This window comes from Hibiscus syriacus, unplaced genomic scaffold, assembly GCF_006381635.1.
Source record: "Hibiscus syriacus cultivar Baekdansim isolate YM2019G1 unplaced genomic scaffold, ASM638163v2 tig00110610_pilon, whole genome shotgun sequence".
NCBI classification, from domain to species: domain Eukaryota; kingdom Viridiplantae; phylum Streptophyta; class Magnoliopsida; order Malvales; family Malvaceae; genus Hibiscus; species Hibiscus syriacus.
Genome location: NW_024062800.1, coordinates 2,651,925 through 2,664,399, shown reverse-complemented (window position 1 = coordinate 2,664,399; position 12,475 = coordinate 2,651,925). Strand labels below are relative to the sequence as shown.

Genomic DNA, 12,475 nt, shown 5'->3' with positions numbered 1-12,475 from the left:
TAGGCATCATTTCATTAGAGATCATGTCTCAAAGAAAGATATAATTATAGAGTATGTAGACACTTTGCATCAAGTAGCCCATATCTTTACAAAACTTTTAGATGAGAGAAGATTTTAGGAACTTATGAGAGAATTCGGTTAAATGACTTTTTGATGCATATTATGCAATTAGTTATAGGGAGTTTAGGATTTTCATAAAAATTGACAAAATGTTCAAAGTATGCTTAAATGTGTATTTGTTTGCTTGAACATGTTTGCCTTGCCTATTTATAGTTACCTATACCATTTTTGATGCCCTAATGTATGCATTATGACTTTTGACCTTTTAGTGCTCTTCAACAAGAAATTCATACAACTTTAGCATTCATAGGTGTTTTTGTTGTTAAACCTTGTATGAATGATTGTATGAATGCTAGCATCTTGGTCATAATATTTATGTCTCATATGGTCATATGTGTTGGATGTGCTTAATTTGTAATAAAATGATATTTTAGGACTTATTTGCTGCATTTTTTAACAATTTCTTACATTTGTTATCAGCATTATTCACACACTGTTGATATTGTTCTTCCTACAAAATCGATATTGTTCATATAGTATCGATATTAATCTTATAGCATCGTTAGGAGTATTGAAACCTTCTATTGATGCCAGTTTTTTCAGCATAGGAGTATCAAGACTCATTTAATTAATACTGATATTCAGGTTCGAGTTAGTGTTATATCACTAAAAAATTCTCAAAATTTTCAAAACTCTTCAAATTCTAAAACGCTACAGTCGCAAAAAACCCTCGCACCCTCTCTAAAAATCCTTCATCTCTTTGCTGTTGGGAGTCATTATTTGCATCGATTTTCAACTCTTATTCTTGTATATCATAAAGATTCATGATATACATCTTCAGTTAATCTCAAATCAACAAATCAAGGTACAAAAATTTTCTAAACCCTAACTCTATTTTCTTCTATTTTGTTATGTTATGTTATGTTAAATTGATACAAAATATTGTTGTGCTATAGTTTTTATTCCTTTTTGTACACAAATTACATCTTTTCTATACCTATAAAAATTTATGTCGTATATCTATACATTTATATACAATCTGTTTTATTACATATTTGTATATATAATTATTGTGTCATACATTTATACATATATATACATATTATTTATCTTATCTTATAAATATATATAATCATACTACATTATATAAATATATATATATATATATATATATATATATATATATATCAACACATTAAGCACATTGTTTTACTTTTAATTTATCATTCAATACCTTGATATGTTTACTCATATTGATTTTTAGGATTTACATTAGCAAACATATATATCATTTTTTTAGGTTCTCTTTATCCCAATTTTTGAAAATATTGAAGCATCCTCGTATTTCTCAAAACAATCCTTCTCTTCGAGCACCTCCTCCTCAAAATCTACCACTCAATCATATTTCTAACCCCGATCAAGACCCAAATGAACTCACTATTCAAAATTCATGTTTTAACAAACCCGGTCGAATAAACTTTTGGCAACGATACATCCAAACCTTTGATACATTCCCTATTATAGTGAATGTATGCCCTCTCTATCTGCTATGATCGAACTTAACTTGAAATATCTTCAGATTATCAAATCTTAAAAGCTAGACAAATCCTTTAAGATCAAATACGTTGTCTTTCAATAGCTTGTTCGCATTTTCTATTCAAATATTGTATGTGTTCATGATAAAGTCCAAAACACCACTATTAGTATTTACTCCTATCTTATGGGGAAATACATTATCATCGATGTCACTTCCATAGCCAATGACCTAGGCTTAGATCTCAAAGGATTAGATAATGATGAGGATTATGTAGATTCTCTGTATGAGGTCAGCAAGAGTACCAACCTCTTAGACAGTCATGAGTGCTTTCTGCATCTCATTATCTCTTGGTGGTTTTGACCATCCAGAGGTAAATTCACTTCCCTTTGTGCCATAAATATTTGGTGGATCCATTGCTTTCAAAATAAAAAACAAATCAATTTCCCCCAAATTGTCTTTAGTGAGTTTGTTGACGCCATAAACAGTTTCTCCTCTAAGAAATATGATACCATAGTCTATGGTTGTCTTCTGAGTCATTTCTTTATCAAAGTCGATATCAATGTTGATGTCGTTATTCATTTGATCTCCTTTATCAATCTAAAATCTTTTCATAAATCGGGATAAGAGAAGATTGACACAACTTGGAAAAGAAAAGGGAAGCAAGAAGTTGGTTCTTCTTTGGAGTAGCTCAGCCTTAGGATGACAATGTGACACACGAAATCAACAATATAGTGAATTGCATTCTTGCGACCCTCGTCGAGTCGATGTTAAGGATGCTAGGGTGATGCCTACTTACTTTCAAACATTTTTGAAGATGATGAACTTGAGGTTTACTACCTTGTAGTCTCACTTCAGTGCTTTTGGGCTCAAGTTTCAGAGATTGAGGCGATGCATGTGGACTCCCACCATGATTTACTTGCTAGATTCAACAGGGTTATGGATAAGATAGACACTCTCTCTCATAACATTGCTTCCTTCTACACTCCATCTTTGATCTTAATCCTCCTCCTCCGTCGGATGTCTGGTCATTTATCATGTAGTCTTGCATGTTTTGGATATTCGGATTTGGTTGTTGTTGTTGTTGTTTTTTATATACTTTGGATTTGGATCTTTGGTGCACTTGGATGCTTTTATATGATTTTATTTTTTCTATTTAGATGATTATTATGATTTTATGATATTTGATATTTTAGACATGCTAATTTTTTCATTATGACAATGTTTATTGTTTAAAGATATTATCTATGTTAACTGACTTTTTTGGAAAATTTGATCTTCACAACTTATATATATATATATATCTTGTTTTATCTTGTTGATTCAACAAAAATTGGAGAAATGTTAGAGTAAGGCGGAGTATTTATTTTCAAGAAAATATTAAAAATGTTAAATATTTCAAAGGTTTTATTATATCAGAAAGGGAGAGATTGTTGAACCATGCTTTGATATTTTGATATACCAAAAATTGATATTTTTGAAGAAAATTTTAAGATTATTTTTTATTCAGTTTTCAAGTTTATATTCGGTTCAATTGTTCGAATATAGAAATCCTTTTTAAGGTCAAAAACTCCATTTTTTGTTTTTACTCTATTGAAAATTCAAGTCATATACTGTAAATAACTTTCAAACATTTTTACAAAGGGTTTCAGATTTTAATATAGTCAAAAACTTATTTTTAACTCAACAGTACTGATAGTGCAAGAACAATACTAATATTGTTCATGTGGTATCGATATCAATATTGATACAAATAGCCTAAAAATGTATAGTAGTACCAATACTTCTCATATAAGTATCGATACACCTTATGGTATGCAGATTCCAGTAAGTTATTTTATCACCGAATACTCAAAGTGGGAGTATTAATACCCCCTTATGTTTTGGACAATTACAATCCTAGTAAATCATTTTTGTATTGGTACTCTTGCAGTATCGATAAAAGTATCTATACTCATAGTGATAGTACTGATACTCCTCTTCCCCAAGGGCTATAAATTTGTATTTAATGCAGGTAATAGTGATACTCTAAGCACGAGTATTGATACTCTAACCGTCTGGGCAATATTTATTACAGGAAATTTCTTCCCAATAGCTCTATTAACTCCTACAATAACCCAAACGGCTAGAATTGAATGAAGAGGTATAAAAACAAGATTCCAAGTCATATGTGAAGACGAGAGATCAAAGAGAAAACCAAAGCATTCACATTGAGCCAAAAATCAAAGTTAACATTCTTTAATATTCCTTTTGCTTTCAAATAACACTTTGGTACTCATTTGTTTTTATTTCTCAAGTGCTATTATTTGTTCTTGAATTGTGCAAACAATTTCCTTGTAAGGTTTTTTCTAAGTTTACAAATTTATAATTTTCTATTTGAGAGAGTTTCTCAAGAATTTGGCGTTTAATTCTTGGGGGAGTTGTAAGGTTATAACTTGTCCTCAAAGGTTAATACAAGTTAGTGAATTTGTGAAAATCCTTAGTGTGGATAGCTAAGGTAGTGGATGTAGACTTTGGTTTAGAATTTTGAATCACACTAAAATTTTTGTGTTCAATTTTCATTTTCTCTTTAAGCTTCCACCAAAATTTTATTTGCCAATTCACCCCCTCTTGGCTATTTTATTCTTCCAATTGATTCAACAATCTAGAGGGATGAGATTAAAGGCCATGAATATTAAAGGTGTTATGTGACAGAAAACCCTACTTAATTGACTAAAGATCTCAAGATCTAGGTTCGGAGGAACAACCTAATTGCATAAAACTATGTACGGTCACTGTGGGGGGTTTATCCCAAGTATGTTCCTATGATGGAAATAATGATCAAATTGATATGGGCTAAGTAAAACTTTTAATGACATTGTGCGCTTCGATGAGTTGAACAACATAAGTCACCTATGTGAAAGTGAAGTGGGATCACTTATAGGAGACTATTGAGCATAGTTCTTTCAAACTCTTGCAAAATCAAGCAATGTTCATGGCTATATGGACATACCCATGAGCACTAATATTCTTGTTAGAGGGGTAGTTGTGTGAAGTATATCATCGTTTACACAAATGAAATAACAATTCAAGGATATCATGTCTACTGGTTAGCTGGTAAAGTAAATATGTTGTCATAATGGAAGATTCAAAGGAGAACATCTACTTATCATATACAACTATCAATCGTAGAGTCTATCACCACATCGAGTCAAAATATTTTTGACAAAATGATCAATTTCATTCATGACAGTGATTGTCGGGGAAAATTGATAATTTTGTAGCTTTAAATGAGAAATTGATCCAAACGTTGTTGAGGAAAATGTAGAACCAATTATTGGTTCGTACATGTGTAGATGTGCACGATGTAGATAACGTAGATGTCCGAACTGGTCGTGCTCTCTGTGGGCTTACTAATATTTTAACCCAAATGTGAAATATTTTCCTAAAATAAAACATATCTTTTTCAAAATTTTATTTTGGAATTGAAATTGCTTGTTATGGTTATTGATTCTCTTTCATTAAATGCTTCATTATGTTAAAAATTTCCAATAATTTAATATGTGAAACCTTACAAATACCTTGTACACATGTTACGTTAAACAAAATTCAAAAGAATTATTTTCTTCTTCTATAGTTTTTTTTTTGTGAGAAATGAAAGCAAGAGAATAGTTCATGATCTCTGCAAAAGTGCAATTGTTCTTAAATGTCACTAGTTTTGTATCCAGTAGACAAACAATCAATGATCTCAAGCACAATAGAAGTGACCATAAATTTATCTTAAGGAAATTGTATAGATGCATGCCTCAACTTGTTTCTAATCCGTTAATCTGTCAGAAATCGAGTTTTTATTTCTTAATTGTTCTTTATGATTATTTAATAAAAATATTTTTATTTTATTTTTATCGTCTCGTATTGTTATACTTCTAACAGTAAGTTGTGAATTTAATCCTTATATTTTCATATTTTAAAACTTCAATTATTACTCAAATGATATAAAAATTATAAACTAGTACATACCTTACGATTGAATCTTAAATGTCAGATCAATCACTAGTTTTATATCTTAAACTATATTAAAAATATTAATTATTATAAATCCTTGAAATTCATTTAAAATATCCCAATAATATTATTAATTATAAAGTACGTAAATTACTGGAAATAAATATCTCAAAAATAATTTAATAAAGTCGTATGGTATATTATGAAATAAAACGAATAAAGAACTGATTTAATTGAAATTATTAGAAGCATCCAAGACTTTGATATTTCAAATATTGATCTTATTCTGACGTCTTGTACTATCTAAAAGAAAGAAACATTGGAGAAGCGAACTAGAAAGCCTAATGTGATGTAATGATGTATATCATAAACAAAATATTAAACAGATATCACATAGTAACATTATAAACAAAAGAATCCTAAAGTAAGCATAACAATAAGAATTATATATATGCAAACCACGGACGAAGTTAGTATTAGATATTGACAGAAATTGAAATATTGAACTTTTTAAGAAAAAATACTGACTTATTGGATATTTAAACTTAAAATTTAGAAGTCATTGTCTAATTTGACTAATATTTAAACTTATAATGACCTAAATTACAATTAAACAAATAAATTGATAACATTGGATTATCATTCTTTAGTTTATTCTCTACTTGATTAAATATTTAATAAATTCTTATATTTTTAAATTTGAATACTTATTTTTACATAAAATAAAATACTATTAAATCCAAATTTATCGAACATAAATTGTTTTACAGGAGCCCGAATCCCCAAGAGTGCTGCGTCCCTAATGCAAACAATAGTTAATATGAAATACCTACCTGTATGAGTTAGTAAGCCCAGATACTTATCCATTACTTAACACCAAACATTACGAGTCTTTCAGGACCCGAATTCATCGTTATATCTTTTAATATTACAGTTAACCTAAATAATAAACACTACGAGTCACAATCCAATTAACAATGTGAGCCAATTTAAGTAATAAACATTGTGAGCCACTATTCAATTGGTAACTCAATTGGTAACATGAGTTGACCCAAATAATAAACACCGCGATACGTTTCTCATACAAACTCTGATAAAAATCGTCATATTTATTTTCGTTGTCCTGTAAGAGTGTCGAAGATACTAAGGTGACGTTTGGTTCGCAGGAATCTCTTGGAATTAAGGAGAATTAGAATCCAATTCCACCACTTTCTCATGTTTGGTTCAAGTTTTCAAAGGGGATTGGAATCTCTCATGACTTTAACTTTCTATCAAATGAGGGAAAGTGAATTCTATTCATTCTATGATGGAATTCAATTCCCTTATTGGAAGGAATTGAAATTTGACCATACTACCCTAATCAATCTTTTGGTAACTTATTCATATATTGAATAAATTTTTTTTTTATTATTTCGGGTCGGGTCGGGTCGGGTTTTTAATTCATATATTCGGGTTGGGTCGGGTGAAACTTTATTTTGGTCGGGTCGGTTTTTTTAAGTGTGATATTCGGGTCAGGTCAAGTTCGGGTTTAGGGTGAAAAATACTCGACCCGACCCGAAAATATATATAATTTTACCTTATATATTTAGGAATAATTATAATAATATTTATCTATATATAATTTTTTTCAATTAAATCACTGTTTTTATTAAATAAAAATATTTTTTTATTATTTCGGGTCGGGTCGGATTTCTAATTCATATATTCGGGTCGGGTCGGGTGAAACTTTATTTTGGTCGGGTCGGTTTTTTTAAGTGTGATATTTGGGTCGGGTCGGGTTTAGGGTGAAAATACCCGACCCGACCCAATCCAAAAAATATATAATTTTACCTTATATATTTAGGAATAATTACAATAATACCCCTCTATATATAATTTTTTTTCAATTAAGTCACTGTTTTTATTGAATAAAAATATTTTTTTATTATTTTGGGTCGGGTTTCTAATTCATATATTCGGGTCGGTGAAACTTTATTTTGGTCGGGTCGGGTCTCGGATGGAGGTTCCCTTGTTCTCGGGTCGGGTCGCGTGGACCAAAATCCTGACCCAACCCGACCCATGACCGTCTCTAATTGGGATGATTTTAACTTACTATATTTATTAGCATGATTTTTATAATTTATTGAAATGAATAATCAATCAATAAAATTAAAATTTAATATTTTTTAAATTTTTATAATATATTGCTACATGTAATTTATAAAACAAACTAAAATTAAGCAAAAAAAAAAATAAGAAGGACAATCCTGTCATTTTATATTACTGAAATCAAATTCATCTGATATGTCTGCGAACCAAACATAATATGGAATTGGATTTCAATTCAATTTTCTGCCAACCAAACAGAATATAGAATTAGATTCTAATTCCTGACATATTTTAATTCCTTCACATATTCTAATTATCTCATAAACATTCCAGCGAACCAAACTCACCTAATGGGGCGCACAGACGGAGAGTTTGGAAACAAGTGCATGTGGGCATATGAGCCCAAATGGTGCGACTAGGGTACACCTTTGGCAGAGAATGAGACACCGAGGTGCAATTAGGGCGCATTTGGATTATATAATCTCGTACCAAATACCCGATATGTCCTCGAGATGAGTACAAGATGGATATAGTTTAAATACGTATCGAGGACGTTCCATGTTTAAGGAGTATAGTTGGAATTAATTTGGTATGTTGAAAAAAATTCTAAGGACGTATCAGAGATAACATTTGATCATCACCCGCGTACCTATTACTATTTTTAAGATTTAAATAAAAAAAAGATATATATGAATTGGTATATAATTTTATTTTTTTAGATTCACTTCGATCTTCATATTTTATCAAAGAATTCTAGTTAATATGAGAATTAGAAAATCAACATGTGAGATGATAGTGAAAATGCATTTGATTCTTTGGGAGATGTGGAATATTTAGAATTTACGAAACTCTCACTTGATAAGTCGAATTTGAAGAGCGAATTAATCTAAAAGGATGTTAACAGTGATTAATTTACATTCTTCAGTGTTGTTCTTTATTGTTCGAGATTTGACATTTTAATATTGTAACTTTTTATGAAATTTATTTTTTTGATGTAACAACCAATATCCAATCTATTAATCGATTGATTTGGATCAAGTATCGTAAAGGTAAAGGCAACCCTCCCAATCTAGTTTGCTCAATTTGCAAACATTAGGATTCAAACTCCTAACCGTATTATTTTTTATTTTACTAATAACTTTCCGGAATATTTATGATCGTTTTATGTCTTTTAAATTTTTTAAATTTTATTTTATATTTATTGTATCTTTACTATACTTGCATTTTATAATTTTTAAAATTGTCATATTTTATTTTAGAAATTATCCCCGTATCAATGCAACATAGTATCAAGGAGAGTGATAGATCCAGAAATATTTTTATGGTGTGCACATATGTATTAATAACAAAAAGTTTTCGAATAAGGTAGACACAAATAAATTTTTTGGGTAGACATAAAATAAATAATTAACATAAAAAATTCAAATTCTAGGATAGTTACGTGTTCATCTTAAATTATACCACTAATCAAGGGTTTTTTAATCGATAAATTTAAAGTTATAAATAAAATTTTAGTTTTTCTTTGTTCTCTAAATGATGATTTATTTATTATTATCTCCCTTCCTAACTCCCAACTTTACCAATTCAATCCTTTTTTTTAATGTTAAAAATATTTTTACTTCAGAAATTGATTTGAAAAACTAGTTTGAAGTCTTGAATACACAATAAACTTGGTTGAATCATTTTCTTTCTTTTTGTTTGGTGAAAATGTTTATCCGAATATTCGTAAGTAATTCTGGTTAAATTGATATTAATAAAATAAAAGAATGAAAAATTCTAAGACAATAATCAAATAATCTTAAACTAACAAAGCCCATAACCCATTCTACATGACCCACAAAACCCTAGCAAGATAATCGATATATTTGATAGAATTGTCTTTGTAGACGCCGCAAGCAGCAGCAGAGGAAAATGGCAGCGAAAAGGAAGACTCCCATGAAGACCAGAAACCCAGATCTGATACGTGGTGTGGGCAAGTATTCCAGGTCTAAGATGTACCATAAGCGTGGCCTTTGGGCAATCAAGGCCAAAAATGGCGGTGTTTTCCCCCGCCATGACGCCAAGCCTAAGCCCCCCGCTGCCGCCGAGAAACCTCCCAAGTTCTATCCCGCTGAGGATGTAAAGAAGCCGCTTCTTAACAAGCGCAAGCCTAAACCCACCAAGCTCAGGTTCTTCTTTTGAATTCATCATTCGTTTATTTTTAGATTTCTCGAGAAAATTTTCCTTAGTGTTGGGTTTTTGCTTTTTGTATTCTTTTAGAGCCAGCATTACACCAGGGACAGTGTTGATTTTGTTGGCCGGTAGGTTTATGGGGAAGAGAGTTGTTTTCTTGAAACAACTCACTTCTGGGCTCCTTTTGGTTACTGGTGAGTTTTTCATTCTCCCCGGTTTCATTTCATTGTAATTTCGTTTGTTTAAAACGTTCTAGTATATCATATTTAACTGTTGTCCCTATTCATCATTGATTTGCCCATTTTTTTATTGGAAATTTCCTTGTTGAAATGGAATCAGTCACTGTAAATGTAAGTGTGAAGGAATTGCAGTTCATAGTTAACAGATAATGGATGATTTATGTTATTCAAATACTAGTTGGATGTATAGAAATGGTGTTAAAACCTTTGTTAAAGGTTTCAATGTGTAGTATAGACGCCTTAATGTTCAATATGCTGGAGATTGAGTGATGCTATCTTTACTATGTTGAAACCAAAAATGTGAGAATCTTATGTTATCCATAACAAATCATGTAAATTGCTTAACTATTCTGGTTGCAATCTAGAAAGCTATGGTCAAGAAACTCATGTAATATTCTTGGTTGTAACTGAAAATATTTTCAATTGTATAACTTTTTAGAATAGACAGGGTAACATTTTAGGTTAAAACCTGCCACAATGTAATATTCTCGGTTTTAACAGAAATTATTTTCAGTTATCTAACTTTTTAGAGTAATACTAGATAGGATAACATTTTAGGATAAAACCCGCCGCACAACAGAACTATCTATAATATAGACTCACATTTGGCTCTTGTGGCGAGGGGACATGTTATAATTATTTGTTGTCTGTTCAATGTAAATTAGTTATTTTCCATCTTTTGAAATTCTTTTTGGTTTGCAAGTGTTTTGCTCAAATTTGGGATTTTGGTATAATGGCAGGGCCATTCAAGATAAATGGTGTTCCTTTAAGGCGTGTGAACCAATCGTACGTCATTGCTACTTCCACTAAGGTTGACATCTCAGGAGTTAATGTGGAAAAGTTTGATGACAAGTACTTTTCCAAGGAAGTACAAAAGAAGAAGAAGAAGACTGAGGGAGAGTTTTTTGAAGCTGAAAAAGAGGCAAGGTTTTTTTTTCATATTGCATATATTATAATTTAAGCTGTACTAATTTGGGTTCTTACAATTCAATGTGCTGATTTTTTTTTATTACATTTCATCAAAAATATATTTAGGATAAGAAGAAACTGCCAGAAGACAAGAAAGAAGACCAGAAAGCTGTCGATGCCTCTTTAATAAAATCCATTGAAGGAGTCCCAGACTTGAAGGCCTACCTTGCTGCTAGGTTTTCTCTCAAGTCTGGCATGAAGCCTCACGAGCTTGTCTTTTAGAGGGTATTTTTCTTTTTGTTATGTTAAGTACTTTAGTATTTTTTGGTTTAGAGTATCTGTTGTTTTATTGTCAAATCCTGTATGTTGAAAACCTACATTTTTGGGATAGTGTCTTATGCTATTCAAGAACCTTAATTTCCTTATTTGATTGTGTTCTGTGATCATCTGATTGAAAACTTTTTCTATTTTGATGTCTTGAACAAGTATCACCGGTGGCTGATAGGATAAGGTACACAGTTTTCTCTACCTGTACGGTTTTTGCATATTGGTAGGGAAACTGGAAGAAGAAAAAAAACTTGAGCTCAATTTGGTAAATTGAACCATTCCAGTTTGCTCATTTAGGTTCAAACAATTTTGTCGACTCAGGGTTGATTTCCAATTTGATTACTGTTTTCAAGCTTGTATGTATGCTTTTATGTGGCTGATTAAAATAAACATGTTGAAAGGAGGCATGATTGTTCATGTTCATTTTGTTAGGCATTAGGATATTTGAACTCGTCTTGCTAACTCAAGTTGCATAAGTTTTGACAATTGTTGAAGGTTAATTTAATGTGGCTTCTGAATAATTTGCGAGTGCAAAATGGTTAATTTAAGGTCTCTGTTTGTCTGGTTTGATTTTGGAACTTGAATTTTTATCTTCAATTCGTAAATAAAATGGGTAAATAGATGAAAATTGATGCAAACAAATCGGATTGAACAGAGGTCTTTAAGGTATTTGGACATCTCAATCTAAATGCAATATAAGTACCCTTAATTTATTGGAATCTACTAATTAGAATCTAAGCGTGCTATACAAAGAACTACGTTGATGTCCGAATCCAACTATCTGAACATACAGAAAAGGTAATGAAAAAAAACCGAATGGAGGTTGTGTTTCTTGAAAGAGGCCATATGACGTCAGACAGAATAGTGATTATCTTGCAAGCGTTCAACAAGATGATTCACAAGAGAATTCGCCCAAAAAAATCCAGAGAGAAAGTCTCTAGGGTTTAATAAAATATTATCAAATCAAAACAATGCCAAAATCAGTCCACAAGTCGGACTGTTATAGCCAAAAATCGTCTTTATTCGAATTTTGCCAAAAATAGCAAAATCCCGAAAATCACTCTAAATTGAAATTCGAAATAAAATAAGCAATCTCCAAAAAATCCGGTCTAAATCGGATTTAAATTGACTTCCTAATTGGCAATCGAAATATTACCATAAA

At 30.8% G+C, this 12,475-nt stretch overlaps 1 protein-coding gene across 1 annotated transcript; it reads left to right on the top strand.

The window, feature by feature from the left end:
* Positions 1–9,540: 9,540 nt before the first annotated feature.
* LOC120135479 (60S ribosomal protein L6-1-like) lies at positions 9,541–11,411 on the top strand. Its single transcript, XM_039151751.1, has 4 exons — positions 9,541–9,834; positions 9,926–10,032; positions 10,818–10,999; positions 11,113–11,411. Exons 1-4 carry the CDS (start codon positions 9,578–9,580, stop codon positions 11,266–11,268), a joined length of 702 nt encoding a protein of 233 aa, XP_039007682.1. The 5' UTR covers positions 9,541–9,577; the 3' UTR covers positions 11,269–11,411.
* Positions 11,412–12,475: the final 1,064 nt, after the last annotated feature.